Here is a 19,700-nt window from a genome sequence, read left to right as displayed (position 1 = left end):
TATTAGAAGATTTCAAAGTCATTTCTGCAGATATTCTAGTGACTTCAAATCTAGGATGCCCTTCTGAAGTGAGCTACAAGAAAACTACTAAGGCACACCCCCCTGGAAGCATTCATTCTTTTTTCTAAGAGAATCTAATCTGTGCTGGTGCAGTGCTGCCACCATGTGGAGCAGCCTCTGAAAAAGTGGAACAAAATCACTCCTCAAGAGCAGTAAAATAAGGACTCATATCCATCACTGGAATAAGAGGATTGAGATTTCTTTTTTTTTTTTATCTTTCGTTTTTTTCTCTTTTGAGATTTCTATAATGAAGCAGTGTTCAGATAACTCAGTCTTTATGTATTAAAAAATGTAAACACTTTGAGAAAATGAAGCAGTTCTGAGTGTGTGTGTGTGTGTGTGTGTGCACATACACATTTAAATTCTTTTACTTTTTATTTTTTTTGAGACGGAGTTTTGCTTGTCACCCAGGCTGGAGTGCAAAGGTGTGAGATCTCAGCTCACTGCAACCTCCGCCTCCTGGGTTCAAGTGATTCTCCTACCTCAGCCTCCCAAGTAGCTGGAATTATAGGCATGCACCACCAGGCCCAGCTAATTTTGTATTTTTAGTAGAGATGGGGTTTTGCTAGGTTGGTCAGGCTAGTCATAAACTCCTGACCTCAGGTGATCCACCCTCCTCAGCCTCCCAAACTGCTGGGATGACAGGCGTGAGCCACCACACCTGGCCTAAATTCTATCGTATACATTCATCCATGAAGGTAGTAACCAGCAATGGAGTTTGGGACTCAGAACTAGGTTGGGATCCTAGCTGCATTACTACTAGCTGCATGACTTTAGGAAGAGTTCTTCAGTCTGAGTAAACATTTCTTGACCTGTAACATGGAATAACCTCTGCTTCAAGGACAGATGTGAGAACTAAGTGAAACATTATAAGTAAAAGTATCTACCATTGTGCATGGCATAGAAGGCACTTAAATTTAAGTGTTCTAATGACAGTTCTAATACTCTAAGGTAATAAGTAGGGAATACAGTTGAGATGAAAAGTATAAATTCAAAATCAAAAATAGGGATGTATCTATGTGTGTTGGCTACCTCTTAAGCCTAAGCTTTTCAGTTCTTCACTAAAACAAGAATGAAGAGCTCAAAAAATGATTTTAATATGGGTATGTGTAACAGAGCCAGGACAAGAGTAAGGCAAGTGAGGCACTCCAGGCACAAAACTAAGGAGGCACTCTGTTCTCAGGCTTGTGAGGTACAGAGTTCGCACCTGAGAATGAGTGTCTTCTTAAATTTTACACTCCAGGCACCTCTTTAGGCTAAGTCAAACAATATCAGAAAAGTTCTGCTACTGAGTTGTGACAAAACAGCAAAGATCTATTTAGAGAGCAGTTGGTCCAATAATTTGCTATCTAATGTTGACACCCTGCTCTAGGAAAATCTATAAATAAAGAGACAACAAAACATGAGGTATTCCTGAAACGGTTTCTCAAAAATATACCAAGTAGCTTTAAATTTTCTCTAAAAGTCTCCTCAAAAATATTTATGAAAATCTCCCCAAGTCACGTTTTGATTTGTTGTAGTAAAAACAGGTTAAAAATTAGGAACATTATACAGTTTACTGTAATATTATGATATACTAAATTCAAATAGAGACCTATTCATGTGCTGCCTGCTTAAATTTTATATAGCTAGGGGATGGGGAAAGAAAATAAATAAAACAAGATTGGCATGTATTGATGACTAGTGAATCTAGTGATGATAAACGAATTCATTTTATTTATTGTATTCATTTATTTGTCCTAATTTTGAATGTTTGAAGATTCCCACAATAAAAAACACAAATACATAAATAGCATACATATGCCACCTGATCTTATGGACTAGATGAAAACTAGCTCTCTCCTCTGCAATGTAAACTTTGAATAAATCGGACAACCTAAGCTTGTTCCAGAATCATTTTATTCCTCTCGGTTTATCTGGATAAAGATCTCTAAATGTGCTACTTGAGCATGTGTGCGCACGCACGCACACACACACACATACACACACAAATGACTTTACTGCTAAACATCCCTTAGGCCTTATCCCTGACCATCTAACTGTATAGGTTCTGCATTAAAGAATTTACATTAGCATAGAGATGCTGTCTCAAACTGGAGTCGCCTGTAAGTTAGAACTCATTTTCCCTTTGAGCCATTCCATATTCTTAGCACCACTGAATATTTAATAAGTTTCCACGGGGTACATGATATTCTGCCCACCTGGTTGATGGTTGCAGCACAAACATTTTTCATCTCATCTGTCCTCAGGTAGAGAATTATAGATAGTTGCTCAGAATAACAGTGAATCAAAAGCAATGCCAAAAACACAAGTTGGTGCCAGCTAAACATTCTATAAAGTAGATACTACCAACTTTAGAAAATATTTATTTTTTTATATTTTTGAGGCAGGCTCTCTCTGTCACTCAGGCTATAATGCAGTGGTGCAATCATAGCTCACTCCAGCCTTAAACTCCTGGGCTCAAGGGATTCTCCCACCTCAGCCTCCCAAGTAGCTGGAATTACAGGCATGCACCACCACGTCCAACAAAATTTTTTTTTTTTTTTTTTTTTTTGAGACAGAGTCTCGCTCCGTCACCCAGGCTGGAATGCAGTGGCACGATCTCGGCTCACTGCAAGCTCCACCTCCCGGGTTCACACCATTCTCCTGCCTCGGCCTCCCGAGTAGCTCGGACTATAGGCACCTGCCACCACGTCCGGCTAATTTTTTGTATTTTTAGTAGAGACGGGGTTTCACCGTGTTAGCCAGGATGGTCTCAATCTCCCGACCTCGTGATCCACCCACATCGGCCTCCCAAAGTGCTGGGATTACAGGCATGAGCTACCGCGCCCGGCCCCAGTGAATTTTTTAAAAAAATTTTTGTAGAGACAGGGTCTCACTTTGTTGCCCAGGCTGGTCTCAAACTCTTGGCTTCAAGTGATCCTTCTGCCTCAGCCTCCCAAAAAGCTAGGATTATAGGCATGAGCCAACATGCCTAGCCAACTAATTTCTTTATGTAATTTTTAAAAAGGGGGCTGGGTGTGATGGCTCACGCCTGTAATCCCAGCATTTTGGGAGGTCAAGGCAGGTGCATCACCTGAGTCAAGAGTTTGAGACCAGCCTGGCCAACATGGTGCAACGTCGTCTCTACTAAAAACACAAAAATTAGCCGGGCATGGTAGTGGGCGCCTGTAATCCCAGTTACTCGGGAGGCTGAGGCTGGAGGAGAATTGCTTGAACCCAGAAGGTAGAGGTTGCAGTGAGCCGAGATCATGCCACTGCACTCCAGATTGGGCGACAGAGTGACACTCCATCTCAAAAAAAAAAAAAAAAAGGTACCATATGGTGTTACTTAGGGGAAATAAAAGGCAGGGTTGACTCTTCTAGTACTGGTGGTGATACTCTGTCAGAAGTCATGGTTAAAGCATCTGCACTTCCACATCCACACCGACGCCCATCCTTATGCCTAGGTTGAAAGATTTCTAATGGTAGTCAGTACCATAAAAACCTTAAAAAATTATGACTTGCTTCATCCTGTGGATTTAATAGAAATCTTGAAGGATAATAAACAGAAGCCAAGGCTACCTGTAAAATAAAATGAACCAAACAAAATGTCAAAGCAGAGATGTGAACAGGTAATTTACAAATGAGAGACAGTATATATGTCCAGACAAATTCCAATTCTCCATTTAAAGTTCACTAAGAAAATATTCAGGCCAAGCACAGTAATTCACTGAGGAAGGCCAAGGTGGGAGGATTGCTCGAGGCCAGGAATTCATGACCAACCTGGGCAACATAGCAAGACCCCATCTCCACAAAAAATATAAAAAATAAGGCCGGGTGCGGTGGCTCACACATGTAATCCCAGCACTTTGGGAGGCCATGTCAGGTGGATCACGAGGTCAGGAGATCGAGACCATCCTGGCTAACACGGTGAAACCCCGTCTCTACTAAAAAATACAAAAAATTAGCCAGGCGTGGGGGCAGACGCCTGTAGTTCCAGCTACTCAAAAGGCTGAGGCAGGAGAATGGCATGAACCTGGAAGGCGGAGCTTGCAGTGAGCTGAGATCACGCCACTGCACTCCAGCCTGGGCGACAAGGCAAGACTCTGTCTCAAAAAAAAAAAAAAAATTAGCTGGATGTGGTGGCATGTGCCTGCAGTCCTAGCTACTCAGGAGGCTGAGGTGGAAGGAGTGCTTGAACCCAGGAGCTCAAAGTTACAGGGAGCTATGACTGCACCACTGCACTCCAGCTTGGCCACAGAGCAAGATCCTGTCTGTAAAAAATAAATAAATAGATAGATAAATAATTTTTAAAAGGGAATAGTCAAAGGTTATCCACTGATTAACTCTTAGTGTTATGCACCTTTCAGTAAACATTGCATTAAACCAAAAAGGTAGCACTTTAAAGAAAGTGGCTATTTTCCTCCATCTTCTTGGCAACAATATTTAATGACCCATCCAATATATTCAATTAGTACCCAATTCAAATGAGCTTTAGTTATTACTGGAGTCAAACATATCACTTGGGACTTGACCTTGTTCATTATATAAGCAAAGTTTAAAATGTCAATAAGGAAAAGGTCCCAAAACTTTAAGGTGTTAAGCTACATTCTGGCTGCTAAACATTTAGAACATAACCAAGTTGGCTAAAAATAATCTTGTCCTAGAAATTCCCCTACAGAGAAATGCATGATAATAATTAGGTAATAAAGATCATTTTCATTCAGTTTCTAGTCCCACACCACCAGAAAATACCACAAATACTGATCTGAAGAAAATAATCTTAAATATATATAAATTTAAGGCCAAACCTCCTAAAGAAAATGATGAAAGTTTTCATCATGGGCAATATGGGCAAATATGAGCATAAGTACAATACAAAGATTTGCTTTAAGATCCCTGCATTTTAGTACTTGGTTCTCACCTAAAAAACACCTAGGATATGAAATATACGATCTGTGAGACACACTAAGTCATGCTTCCCATAGCTACCCTATAACCCAGTATTCCAAAGACAAGGTTCATATTAAACACGCTTTAACAAGGGACTCATTTTAAATACTGCTCTCTTTATAAAAGCAGAAGCTTATTACCATTGGATTTGAATCTGCTATGAGATCCCGTAGAGAATCCAGAAATCCCTGATCTTCCACCATTTGGGCATTGATATCATGGAGTTTTGCCACACAGACTGCTGCTGTTTTCCGAACATAGGGATCCTCATCCTTCAAGCACTTGCGGAGCGGCTCACAGAGATATTCTGTAATTTTATCTACCCGGATGCACCCCATGGTTCTGACTGCCAAGGCTCGAATCAAAGGATTAGGATCTTCACAGTCCTGCAGAAAACAATCACCAACAACTGTAACTATACATGGTGGCTAAAGGTAAACAGTCCAGTTTATGTAAGCTGCAAAAGAATTACCTCATTAATTTAAGCTTCCAGATACATTCTACATGAGCTCCAATCTTCCATGCTATTCCTTTCCTAAGTACAAATCTTAGCTGCCCTATTTAAGAGTTTAGGTGAAGAAATCATTTAACTGTTTTAAATACAAAATGAGAAACAGCTCAGCAGGATTCATTCCAGTGCCAGGCAGAGGCTTAGGGAGTTCGTACCATCCCACAGCCATTAGGATCTACCCTAAAAACAGGAAAAGCTTTTGGGCTTGTATTCCGGCACAGGAAAAAAAAAAAAAGAGGAACTGTAAAGACCGTGCCCTACTCCACAGTGAGTTCCTAAACATCAAATAGAGAGAAAAGAGAGCTAGATTTCTGTGGCCTGCAGCCAAGAAAACAAAGGGGAGCACAGGAGCTGGTCTGGGCTTGAAATAAGTACCTGGAGTTAAGCAGCAGAGAAGGCCCTCTGAGCTCTTGGCTAACACATTCTCTTTTACTAGCAAGTGCTTCCAAATATAGTAAATAGAATATGGAGAAAGAACACTCTTTTAAACTTCCTTACACTAAAAAATGTCTTTAAGCCCATGTAAATCTATGCACAACTCTAACTTCCAAAAAATGTAAACTAAATTCTTCCCAATGATATATTCCATCTATGAACCACCAGTCACGGAGAACAAACTGTTATGTTCTGACTCTATAATGTAGCTAAACACAGGAAAAGAACAAAAATTCATGAGAAAGAAGAAAGCATATTGCTTATTTTTCAAAACATTTTAAACAGAAGCTAATTTTAGAAATGCTGTCTGTTTTTTTTTTAATGTACACTAAGTTCCAAACAGAGAAAAAACAACTATTAAAAAAATATTAGGCTGGATACGGTGGCTCACGCCTGTAATCCCAGCATTTTGAGAGGCCAAGGTGGGTGGATCACCTGAGGTCAGGAGTTCGAGACCAGCCTGGCCAATATGGTGAAACCCCATCTCTACTAAAAATACAAAATTAGCCAGGTGTGGTGGCGCATGCCTGTAATCCCAGCTACTAGGGAGGATGAGGCAGGAAAATCACTTGAGCCCGGGAGGCGGAGGTTGTGGTGAGCTGAGATTGCGCCATTGCACTCCAGCCTAGGCAACAAGAGTGAAATTCTGTCACAGAAAAAAAAAAAAAAAAATTAATGGGAATGATCCCATTATTATTTTATTTAAATCTATGATAGGAAAGATTTGACTGGATATTCGATAATAAGAAAATTTTTTGTCCATTTTTAAAGACATGATGATATCGTGGTTATGTTTAAATAAAAGATCTTATCTTGACAAATATAAGGACAAAACTATTTAATATATGATGTTTAGGATTTCTTTAAAATTATCCAGCAGGAGAGGGGGTTGGAGGTCAGGAAATACGTATGAGGATTATAAACAAAAGTGGTTATGTGTTGGTAACTGTTAAAACTGCAAGATGGATATTTAGGAATTTATTATACTAGTCCTTTTTCTTGAATATGTTTAAAATTTTCCATTAAAAAAAATTAATCAGGCCGGGAGTGGTGGCTTGTGTCCATAACTCCAGCACTTTGTGAGGCTGAGGTGGGTGGATCACTTGAAGTTAGGAGTACGAGATCAGCCTGACCAACATGGTGAAACCCTGTCTCTACTAAAAATACAAAAATAAGCTGGGCATGGTGATGGTCACCTGCAATCCCAGCTACTTGGGAGACTGAGGCAGGAGAATCACTTGAACCTGGGAGGCAGAGGTTGCAGTGAGCCAAGATCGTGCCACTGCACTCCAGCCTCGGTGACAGAGTGAGACTCTGTATCAAAAAAAAAAAAAAAAAAAAAAAACTAATCAAATGATGTAAGACGTATTAAATGAAACAAAAGTAGAAACTCCGGCAGTCTCCACTACCGCTGACTCATAAGCATAATTTCTACAAAGATAAAATAGGTAAAGCCCCCAATTACTGATAGTACAATGATATGCCCACCTTTGTCAGCCTCAGAAGGTAAAACAGTGATGTTTCACCAGGTTTTCTTCTACCCATCTGGCAAGGATGCACCAAGCCCCACTAACAGAAAGCTCAGCACATGGTTTGAATTTCCCTGGATGACACGCACTGGTATACAGAATGCTTAAAACATGAACATTCCTAGTCATTGCCAACACTTCCCTACACTCCTTCCTTGTGAACAGAGATTACTTATTTGCAATTCAGACTCTGTTATTGAGGCCTTGGGAAAAGTTACCTTCACAAAGCTGTTTACAGCCATGATGGCCATGTCTGGCTGACTCTTGGCATAGTTCATCAAGTAGAGATACACAAGCTTCTTTAGTTCCAGATTGTCAGTCTGCATACAGTTCACTACGTCTGGAAAGAGAGAACTGAGAAGAGAGGGTAAAAGAGAAAAGGAAAGTAAGCAGGTGTTGGTGCCAAGCTGTTGGACAGAACATGAGCAGCCTTAACTAACAGTGATTAGATGCAAGAACAAATGTCCCCACAGTGGTAACTGTCACAGAAATGAATTACTAAAGAAACTGGCTGGGCACGGTGGCTCACGGCTATAATCCCAGCACTCTGGGAGGCCAAGGCAGGCGGATCACCTGAGGTTGGGAGTTTGAGACTAGCCTAACCAACATGGAGAAACCCCGTCTCTACTAAAAATACAAAAAATTAGCCAGGCATGGTGGTGCATGCCTGTAATCCCAGCTACTCAGGAGGCTGAGACAGGAGAATCACTTGAACCTGGGAGGCAGAGTTTGCGGTGAGCTGAGATCACACCATTGCACTCCAGCCTGGGCAACAAGAGCGAGACTCCTGTGTCTCAAAAAAAAAGAAAAAAAAAAAAAAGAAAAGAGAAGAAAAGAAACTGTAGGCCAGACATGGTGACTCATGTATGTAATCCCAGAACTTTGGGAGGCTGGGGTGTAAGGATCACTTGAGACCAGGTGTTCAAGGCCAGCCTGGACAACATGGCGAGATCCTCTCTACAAAAATTTTTTTTAAAAAGCTAGGTTTGGTGGTGCACACCTGTAGTCTTAGCTACTCAGGAGGCTGAAGCAGGAGGTCGAGACTGCAGTGAGCCATGATCACATCACTGCACTCTAGCCTGGATGACAGAGTGAGACCTTGTCCCCATCCAAAAAAAACAAGAAAAAAATTGTAGTGCTGTTCTCAACAAGGTCTCTATATAGTTTTAGAAAAAGCTTTTTATTATGAAAAATGTTAATCCCAGTGCTGGGATTACATGCATAAGCCACTGTGCCCAGCTTCACCTATAATATTTTAATGTGTATCTTAAGAATCCTTTTTTTTCTTTTTGAGACAGAGTCTCACTCTGTCGCCCAGGCTGGAGTTCAGTGGCACAATCTTTGCTTCCTGCAACCACCGCTTCCCTGGTTCAAGCAATTCTAATGTGTCAGCCTCCCGAGTAGCTGAGATTACAGGCGTGCACCACCACTCCCGGCTAATTTTTGTATTTTTAGTAGAGATGGGGTTTCACCATGTTAGCCAGGCTAGTCCCGAACTCCTGACCTCAGGTGATCCACCTGCCTTGGCCTCCCAAAGTGCTGGGATTACAGATGTGAGCCACCACGCCCAGGCAAGTGTCTTTTTTTTTTCCCACTACCTTTATTACATCCAAAAAAAAAACAAAAACAAAAACAAAAAAGCCAGGCCCAGTGGCTCACATCTGTAATCCAAGCACTTTGGGAGGCCGTGGTGGGAGGACTGCTTGAGCCTAGGAGTGTGAGACCAGCCTGGGCAACATAGTGAGACCTCGTCTCTATTAATAATTTTAAAAATTAGCCAGGCATGGTGGTGTGCGCCTGTGGTCCCAGCTACTCAGGAAGCTGAGGTGGGAGGATCACTTGAGCCTGGGATGCAGTGGCTGCAGTGAGCCACGAACATGCCACTGCACTCCAGCCTGAGGAACAGAGCGAGACCCCATCTCAAAAATAAAAATAAAAAATAAAATAAAAAATAACAATAATTATTTTAAAATATTTATTTTATGTACAAAAAGGTAACATGGTTTCTCTCATTGGGTGGGTGCCTTAGATAATCCATTCATGGAAGACCACTTAGTCCAACTTAATGAAATCTATATCCTTCACGTATGATGGAAACACTGGTGGCATATAACGAGGCCGAATTTCCAGATCAGACTGTGCCCAGTTTCAGCAGACACAATAGCAAGAACCCTGGCTGACTTTTCACGGGTGGCTCCAGTAGAGCTGCTGGTGAATCATCTTGCTTTTAGGAGTGCGACAGGGCAAAAGGAACAATAATTCTTCATATCAATCTACTACAGTTTCAAAGCACTTCAGTTACACTTTTTAATGTTCATATTCTTCCATTCTTGACCAGTAAGAACTTAGCTCCTGAATCCTTGTGATATGACCTGGTATTTTCCATACTTTCCTTTATGACAAGATGTTCCATCCAGGCTCATTTTGTACATTTCTAATTCCAGACCTAGAATCAGTCATCCTCCAAGATGTCCTGATTCCCTTTTAGTGAAATTATTTTTTTAACATTACATATTCAGACAAATGAAAATTTGAGAGTAATCAAATATAAAAGGAGTTTATACCTTTCCTAAGTTCTAGTTATTTCATGATTTACCATTCTCCTATAAGCCACAGGAAATAAATTTAAAGGAGCATCATTAGCTTGGAAGGGTTGAGCTTGTCAGATTCTAAAGTGTAAGCTGTATCTTTAAAATATAGGATAACTGTAACTTTATGGGAAGTTAGCAATTAATCTTCCCCACAATGCTTTATCAAAGTACCTTATAAATTTTTAATACTGCTAAACATCTTGCTACTAGCATAGAAGAAAGAAAAAACAAATGTAGGTATATTTCCACAAGGAAGTAAGGGGAAAAAAGGGAATGAAATAGCTGGTCACATGGTATATACAATGGTCCTATATACACAAAAGGGTACAGAAGTAGAAATTATTCACAGAAAGGAAGCTGGACTCAGGTCAAAGAATCCACCATATCTCCAGTGAACCAGTAACTTCTGTCCTAGAAAGCAAACTATGTGTTTCACTTGTATGCATGGTACCTACAGTAGTTTCATGCACCTGTAGATATTTAGTAAACACTCTCCAAAAATGTGTTTTCTATTTCCTAGACTAGCTCATGCACAAAACAACGATAACCAGTGAATGTTAAACATTAACCAATAATAAATTCAAGATCCTAAATAGTTTAATTCTAGCAATCTACACGAGGTCAAGAAGACTTAATAGCCAAAGACCAAGCAAGAAGTAAAAAGTGTTAAGTGCCAACCTATAAACTAGAAACCTGAACTTTCCAATATGGTGGCCACTAGTCACATGTGACTACTAAACACAATGTGGCGAGTGTGAACTGAGATGTGACGTAAATGTAAAACACACACTGGATTTTGAAGACTTAGCATGAAAAATATAATGTAAAATATCTCATTAATAATTTTTATATTGATTACATGCTGAAAGGATATTTTAGATATACTGGGTCAAATAAAATGTATTACTAAAATTAATTCATCTGTTTCTTTTCATTTTTTCAAAATGGCTATTAGAAAATTTAAAATTACATATGTGGTTCACACTGTATTTCTACTGGACAGTGCTGCACTTGAGGTTAATTGCAGGGAAGACTGAAATATCACAATCTACAAATAGCTAATCTCCATTTTACTTCTTTGCACTATCTTTCTAGGCACAGCTCATATTTCATCTCCAAGAAGCGTTCTTCAACTATTCCTGTTAACCTGTATCTCTCTTTGGTAGAACTCGTATTGACTTTAAAATATACACTTTAGTGCCTAATTATGTAAATATATTTTATTTTTCCCTAATTTTTCAAGTTTTGGGTTTCATCAACTAGACAGTAAAAGTCATGAAGGCAAACAGACACCCAATACCCTTTTGTTTGAATAATGATAAGTGGTATAGTGCTAAGTATATAATAGAGTATCAGCAATAGCAAGCATATAAAAAAAAAAATCAAGAGTTTTAACTTTTCTGCAGGATACAGAAATAAGCTTGGCAAAACCACAACAGCCCCTGTAGAGTTATGACAATTTTTCGGGAGTTTGAGACCAGCCTGACCAACATGGAGAAACCCCATCTCTACTAAAAATACAAAATTAGCTGGGCATGGTAGCGCATGCCTGTAATCCCAGCTACTCGGGAGACAGAGGCAGGATAATCGCTTGAACCCGGGAGGCGGAGGTTGCAGTGAGCCAAGATCACGCCATTGCACTGCAGCCTGGGCAACAAGAGCAAAACTTCGTCTCAAAAAAAAAAAAAAAAAAAAAAGTTATGACAATTTTTACCAATTCGTTTGTACTAATGCTTTCAATCCAGATTTATTCTTTGGCAAAAACAGCCCTTCAGTGACTAGACAGATCACAGATAGGCAACTACCGCCTGTGGGTTAAATCTAGCCCAATGCTGGATTTTTGTACAATCCATGAGCTAAAAGTGGTTTTTATAGATGAACTAAGTGTTCATCTATATGAATCTTGGCCGGGCATGGTGGCTCATGCCTGTAATCCCAACACTTCGGGAGGCCAAGGCAGGCAGATCACTCGGCGTCAGCCAGGAGTGATGGCAGGCACATATACAGTACCAGCTACTCAGGAGGCTGAGGCAGGAGAATCCCTTGAACCCGGGAGGCAGAGGCTGCAGTGGGCCGAGATTGCGCCACTGCACTCCAGCCTGAGCGATGGAGCAAGACTCCATCTCAAAACAATAAATAAATAAAACAAATCTGATGATGAAAAATACTATGAATCCTAATTAAGCAAAATGTTATCATCCTCCAAAAAGAATCCCACTTAATAGTAGACCTGTGGTACAAAACACTATACTTAACTATTATTTTATTTTGAATATCCTCAATAAAAAATTTCTGGAAATTTGTCTTCTCTCTTGTTATGTAAGTACCTACCTAACAAACTCAATTTTGCCTCTTTGCCTGCTAAGCAAAGAGTACTTACTATGCCAGCCTGATGTACTTACTATTCTGTCCTTTACAAAAAAGTTTGCCAACTCCTTAGATACATGGTCACAGGACAGCAATTTAAAAACCAAATGTGCTTTATGTGCTAACAAACAAAAGAAAAATAACAAAAATTCACCTCAGAAGAGCAGCACCTGGAGCAAGAGAAGATACAGAGTCATTCCCTATGCTGCCATTACTATGTGGGTTCCCCGTCTGGTTAAGGAAGCAGCCCTCACCTTTTTGGTCTCGGGATACCTTCATACTCTTAAAAATTACTGAGATCCCAAAGAGTTTTTGTTCATGTGGGTTATACACCTATTGATATTTTACCATGTCAGGAATTAAAATTGAGAAATTTTAAAAAAGTTAATCCATTAAAATAAGAATAAACCCATTTCATAACATTTTAAAGGTAAAATGTACTGTTTTTAAATTAATGAGATGGTGACGCTGCTTTTCTTTTTGCAACTCTCTTTAATATCTACTTTAAATAAAAACAGCTGGATTCTCATATGTTCCTGCATTCAACCTTTTGCAGAATGTTGTTTTGAAATATAAGAAGAAAATCCAGCTTCATACATGTATATAACTTGGAAAAGGAAATAATATTTTAATAGCTTTTTCATATAACTAGATATTCCTTATTTTCTATTTTTTTTGTTATAACTAGAAATTCTTGATGTTACACTAAAACTAGACAGCCCGGGCACAGTGGCTCATGCCTGTAATCCCAGCAGTTTTGTGAGGCCAAGGCAGGTAGATCATTTGAGGTCAGGAGTTCGAGACCAGCCTGGCCAACATGGTGAAACCCCATCTCTACTAAAAATACAAAAATTAGCTGGGTGGTAGTGGTGCACGCCTGTAATCCCAGCTACTTGGGTGGCTGAGGCAGGAGAATCGCTTGAGCCTGAGAGGCGGAGGTTGCAGTGAGCCAAGATAGCGTCACTACACTCCAGTATGGGTGACAGAGTAAGACCCTGTCTCAAAAAAAATAATGATAAATAAACTAGACAAATGGTTGTTTTCCTCTTTCTGAGTCCACACATTGTAGTTTCTTAAAAGTTAGTTGCAATATAGAATCTGAAACCATATCAATAAACTTTTTGTACTTGATTGTATTAAAATCCATTCATTTACATTCTATTTTGTTTTTTCGTTTTTTGTTTTTTGAGACAGAGTCTTACTCTCTTGTCCAGGCTGGAGTGCAGTGGCGCAATCCTGGCTCACTGCAACCTCCACCTCCTGTGTTCAAGCAATTCTACTGCCTCAGCCTCTAGAGTAGCTGGGATTACACGCACATGCCACCATGCCCGGCTAATTTTTTTGTATTTTTTTTAGTAGAGACAGAATTTCACCATGTTGGCCAGCCTAGTCTCGAACTCCTGCCCTCAAGTGATCCGCCTGCCTCGGCCTCCCAAAATACTGGGATCACAACCGTGAGCCACTACGCCTGGCCTCCACACTTTATTTTGAATAAATCTTTTATCCATGCATAATTTTGTGATATACATATGCTCTGGTCATTTGGAAAAATATTGGTTCACTGAGCTATGCTGACACATTTCATTATAAAACAGCAAATAATCACAATCATTAATTTCACCACCAATCTCCTCAGAAAAGTCTTTAAGCATTAGGAAGCTGTCAAGCTTATGATAGGAGATACAGGTTTTCCAAAATTCTAATTTTTTACTTTAAAACCTGAAACATATCTATTGTCAATTTTTTTCCCTTGAAGTGACAGGTTCACTTTGTTCATTTTTGATAAAATATCTCCCAAATACCAAAGTCTGATTAAATATAGTTTGTCTGTCAATCATTCTTTCACATAAAAATGGTGTTTGCAGTTCAAACAACTGCACAAGAGCTTTTTCTCAAGTCGACCATTACACTGCTATGCAGCAGAAGAGATTTATGGGTAATTCCTATTTCATCAAACACAATATTAAAAAGGTTCAAGTTTTAATAAAACAAATTTTTACTGCTCATGAAGGACATTCCTAAGTGAAACTGCTCTTTTTTAGCACATGGTGGTAAGGAATACAATGACTACCATTATGGTTGGCACCACTGCCTTCATTCATGCTGAGGCACCAGCAGTTTTACCCACCACTGCTTTGCACCATCACTGTAAACATCCAAATAGTGAAAAAGGCAAGTAACATCTAAGTATTATTATGAAAACAGCTTATGGACCCCCTGAAAGGGTCTTAGGATAATCCTTAGGGGCCTGCATATAATCCTTACTTATTTCCAAATGGTCTTAATTACAGAAATAAAAAATAAGACTACATGGATTTGGTTAACATTGATTTTCACCTTGAATTCAGCAATTGAATGTGCAGTTGTAAAGTTGAGGGCAGTGGCTTGAGCCAATTAAAGATCATGGGAACTTATGCTCTCAGTGTATTTTTATCATCTTCTAAAACTACCTCAGCAAAAAAATTTGTAACTGTGCCAGCTCTCAGAAGTTGTTATGCTAGATCTGAATGCAATGAAATCAAACTCGTTTCACTGTTCTAACACAAACACACACACATCCCAAAACAAACAAACAAACAAAAAGTAGAGCATTAATACAAAGGCAACTGCACTTCCTAATGATGTTTTTAGTGGGACAAACCCATTCTTAGAGGTTCTATGATTATGATAGTTTTAAAGGAAAAGCAGTAAAGGCCATAAGATGGGGTATGGACCTCTGAAGTGATCAATGGCAAGGGTGATTACTCTTACCTAACATCCTTCCCCACGGTCATAGCAGCAATCACTTTCTTCACAGCCTCCTTTCTCTTTTCTTTCTTTTCATTGTTGAGTTCAGCTTTTAGTTCAAATATTTCTCCTGCAAGAGATAAGAGCAAACTGGTGAGGTCCCAGGACCACAGATTTAGAGCAGAATACTGCACTATGTAATAACCAATACCAGGATAGCAGGGCAGCAACTAAAATAAGATTTTAAAATTATAGAATATATAAAATTCAAAGCCCTAGAATATTACCTGACTCACTGATAAGGAAGACATCAGTAAGTTTTAAAAATCTTTTAAATTATGGCCAGAGAGGAAGGTGCAATCCAGATCTTCAAGAACCACAAGAGTGGGAAAAACCAAATCTCATTATATCTAGCTACAGCGGGGAGAGAACAGTATATACAAAGGATGATCTTCCATCAGAATGTTAAAGTCTGGAGAAGAACATAAATGTAGGTAGGGAGCAGGCACGTATTATCTCATTTACCCACGCTCGGCTTTACAGATTAAGAAATGAGGCTCAAAGTTCACAGAGTGAGTGACAAAGTTGGGCTTAGCACTGCGTCTTCTAACTCTTGAATTCAAAGGTTCTCAGCCCTGGCCACACACTAATATTACCTGAGAAATACTAAATATAACAAAGTGCAGGCTCCACTCTGGGCCAAATAAATCATAATGTCAAAGAGAACTCATATTTATACCTTTAGGAGCTCCACCAAGTGACTCTAACGCACACCCAATGTTGAGAATCACTATTTTAATCAGTACTTTAATAAATCAGTGGGCTTTAAGGCCCTTCCTATTCAATCAAACAAGAATAATCTTGAAACCAAGAATGGTACACAATGGAGTCATTTCCAAAGGTACAATCTTGAATGACTGCTTAGGCTCGGCACTGTAAACTGTCAGGGACTGTAACCACTATTTTAAGGCCTGGTCTCCAGGCTCATCTATCTGCAAGAAGCCGGAACCAAAATAAAAAAGAAAGTAACAACCCTAATATTGTTTAAAAGAAACGGAAAAAAAACACTAAGTCCATGAAAAAGAGGTTGACTACTCCCACTTCAACTTTCCATCTACATCCTCCAGCTCATCTACCATATTGCCTCAAAAGACCTTCCTCCACCGTCAAGACTGTTCCTGTCGTTCCTTTCAACCAGATCTCATTTACCAGCACAGAAACAGTGGGGACAGTCTCCGCTTCCGGAGGTCGCTACTGCCGCCTCAGTGGCCCCGCAGCGGGGGCGCCCAGGGGTCCTTCGCCCCCGGCCACGGCCCCCGCAACGAGGCTTCGCCGCCACCTGTGTCCGAGCTGGACCGTGCAGGCGCCAGGCTCCTCCGAAAGGCGCACGAGACAGCTTTCTTCTCCTGCTTCCACAATGGCCTCCTGGCATCGGGCATCGGGGGTTATCTCCTTCATGCAGAGTGACATGGATCGCGAAGCAGCATATGGCTTCTTCCTGCTGGGAGGCCTGTGTGCGGTGTGGGGCAGCGCCTCGTACGTGGTGGGCCTGGCAGCGCTGCGGGGGCCCATGCAGCTGACGCTAGGGGGCGCAGCTGCGGGCGCTGTACTCGCCGCCAGCCCGCTCTGGGTGTGCGCCGTGGGCTTCTACATGGGGCAGCTGGAGCTGGACGTGGAGCTGGTGCTCGAGGGCGACGGGGCGGCCTCCGCGGAAGGCCCTGATGAGGCAGGCCGGCCGCCACCCGAGTGAGTGACATGGCCGCCGGGCCTGGCAGGCGCTGGATGACGGCGCCCGAGGACTGGGACATTAAAACCTGACCTCCCCTCCTCCAAAAAAAAAAAAGAAACAAATAGTGGGGACAGAACACTACGTGATTTGCCTGAAACCCTTATGTGGAAAGGATGAAATTAGTAAGACACAGAAGTAGAGCACTTTTTCGTTTCAATATCCATGGCCAATAAGGCAAAAAAATTGTTCCAAAATTTCTATTTAATAAACAGCTACAAAAGTAGCATAGCAAGAAAAGCTGGGCCCTTTAAAGAGTCATTCTTCATAGGACTCTTCACCATGTCCCATCCTGCCAAATTCAGCTCTTAGAGTTCCTCTCATTCACTTCTGGGAACAGTGAAGGACAAACCGCGGGGTTTCAGAAAGTCTGAATTGTGAACAGCAGCAGGTGTTATAGAATCAAAGCAGGATGTAACAGAAATTATTCCAATTCCAAAAGCATAAATTTAAAGAATATGTTTCAGTGGCAGTTCTGGTGGGTGTTGCAGGAAGTACAGGGAACACAATCTATCAATTTTTTTAAGTATGATGTTTATTAGCAGTGATTCAATCAGCAGTCTCAAACTTTTACAAATGCCTGAATTAAAAAAAGGTCACTAGGACCCTTTTCAAGAGTAGGTTTGAAGAGTTAGGAGAGTTTTAAAATTATAACTATTTAATTGTAATTATATCCCTTTATATAATTATAGACATTTTGTTCATCAAAGCACACAAAATGCTAACAGAAGAAATAAACATATTTCCAAAAGAAAATCAGAAAAAGCTGAGAATGAATGACAAGTGGCTAATGGCTTTTGTGAGGTGTAAGTAATAAAAATAAGGAGGAAAAAGTTGGGCAGGACCAAAGAGGGGTACTAAAAGAGGCAAAGTCATATATTCTACAACTTTATTAAATTCCTATCTTTTCTCCCTCCTCCTCCCCCCAATCAAACCTACCAAGCACTGTTAGCAGCTAGCAGTAGTTCTCAATCATGGCTGCACATTAAAATAATCTGGGGAGCTTTCTTTTTAATTTTTTTCTTTTGAGACAGGGTCTCTCTCTGTTGCCCAGGCCGGGGTACAGCGGCACAATCACAGCTCACTGCAGCCTCAACCTCCTGAGCTCAAGTGATCCTCCCACCTCAGCCTCCCAAATAGCTGGGACTACAGGTGTGCACCACCATACAGGGCTAATTTTTTAGTTTTTTTTCATAGAGATAGGGTCTTACCATGTTGCCCAGGCTGGTCTCAAACTCCCGCACTCAAAAAATCCTCCCGTCTCGGCCTCCCAACGTGCTGGGATTACAGGCATGAGCCACCATGCCTGGCCACCTGGAGAACCTTTAAAATCCTCACACCCAGACCATATCCAGGACAACTGAAATCAGGCTGAGGTTGAGACCCAGGCATCAGTATTATTTCAAAGTTCCCTGCCTGAGCAATTCTAATGTGTTGCCAAGATTGAAAGCTACAGACAACAAACTGACATAATTAAGCAAGTCACTGCAACAAGAGAAAAAGAAGAATGGTAGTTGGTGTCATGTCTGGAATACTTTGGTAAATATAAGGACTCCTGAACACAAAAGCACAGAATTCTGATCCTAAGCAACAAAGCAAGCTAAGCTACAGGCACAATAAGCTGAGATGGGCTAAAATGTTTGTCTTTGATGGGAAGACCCTCCACATTTCTAGAAATGATCTATTTTATTTAGGAACAATTTTACAAAAGATGAAAGGTTGGACTTTCCCCAGAAGAATCTTTTGTTCCTAGACCCAAACTCATATGTAAAAACAAGCATTATATTACTGATAACAAAGATGATGAGACTAATAAGTGCAAAGTCCCTCAAGTAATTCAGTCTATGACCTAAAAACCATAGATGGCTCTAGAGATTCCCCATTTTAAATACACATCTAGACGAAGAACAAGGTAGATGTATACGGACGGATATGAAAATAACCCATTTCTATTCATTGTTTTGCAAGATTGCTTTTTCATTAAAGATAAAAAAATTTTAAATCATATGTATTAATATATGCACTTATATGCAGAGAAAAAGACTTGAGGATATACACCAAGTTCCCTTGGGAATAGGAATAGGAAGGGAGAACTTTCATTTTTACCTTTTACATACATATCTGTATTGCTTTAATTGTATTCTTTGTTATAAAATGTTTATTTCCAAGTAAAAATTATTTAATAAAAGGGAAAAAGTACGCTGCTTCTTTTGTCCTCCTCACACTTAACCAATCTCCAATGGATCATCTCAAACAGCAAAGAGGAGCCTCTTTCACTAAACAGAACCTTCAAGTCATAATAATGTGCATCACAGCCCTCTCTTTTAAAACCTACTCTTTAATAACTTACTTGAATACATTCATCTGTACAAGTAGTAGATGTCCAGTGAGACTGTCAATTACATGTATGTCTGAAGGAAGAGGTCAGCAACATTCTGCTTGGGGCAATCTTACACTACAACTTTTGAAAATTTCCAAAGATTTGATTGTATTCTCATACTTACCTTTTTTATTGGTTGTGAAATACTTGGAGTCAGTCATGACTTTGGATCTTTAATGTGCACCTATAGCAAGAGAAAAGAATTCCTTCATTCAGGTTATAGATATCCAACAAGGCATCCAATTAATTTTAAGAACATCCAATTAATTTTAGGAACACTTATATTTAAGAATTTCTAAAAATGAGTATCATCTTCCTTTATCACCACTGTTGATGGTTCAAGAAAAACTAAGAATGTAACTCCTCAAGCTAATGGGGC

At 40.1% G+C, this 19,700-nt stretch overlaps 2 protein-coding genes across 18 annotated transcripts in view; one reads left to right on the top strand and one right to left on the bottom strand.

The window, feature by feature from the left end:
- Nucleotides 1-19,700, bottom strand: part of AP2B1 (adaptor related protein complex 2 subunit beta 1) — a 148,646-nt gene that overhangs the window by 113,150 nt on the left and 15,796 nt on the right. For all 17 annotated transcript variants that reach the window (XM_054535204.1, XM_054535207.1, XM_054535208.1 and 14 more), the window contains 4 exon segments: nucleotides 19,446-19,505; nucleotides 15,180-15,285; nucleotides 7,689-7,824; nucleotides 5,136-5,381 (listed from right to left, as the gene is read on the bottom strand). In XM_054535204.1, the coding sequence (XP_054391179.1) occupies nucleotides 5,136-5,381; nucleotides 7,689-7,824; nucleotides 15,180-15,285; nucleotides 19,446-19,482 (525 nt within the window). In that variant the 5' untranslated portion in view covers nucleotides 19,483-19,505.
- LOC112129605 (transmembrane protein 160-like) lies at nucleotides 15,746-18,003 on the top strand. Its single transcript, XM_054536675.2, has one exon. The coding sequence runs from the start codon at nucleotides 16,231-16,233 to the stop codon at nucleotides 16,903-16,905; it is 675 nt and encodes a 224-aa protein (XP_054392650.1). The 5' UTR covers nucleotides 15,746-16,230; the 3' UTR covers nucleotides 16,906-18,003.

This window comes from Pongo abelii, chromosome 19 (assembly GCF_028885655.2).
Source record: "Pongo abelii isolate AG06213 chromosome 19, NHGRI_mPonAbe1-v2.0_pri, whole genome shotgun sequence".
Classification (NCBI taxonomy): Eukaryota; Metazoa; Chordata; class Mammalia; order Primates; family Hominidae; genus Pongo; species Pongo abelii.
Note: the sequence above shows the minus strand (reverse complement) of the source record. Positions and strands in the feature narration are given on the sequence as shown.

What these genes read in the sequence shown, in the direction of transcription:
- LOC112129605 (XM_054536675.2), top strand. Translation starts at nt 16,231, where the DNA reads ATGAAAAAGAGGTTGACTACTCCCACTTCAACTTTCCATCTACATCCT.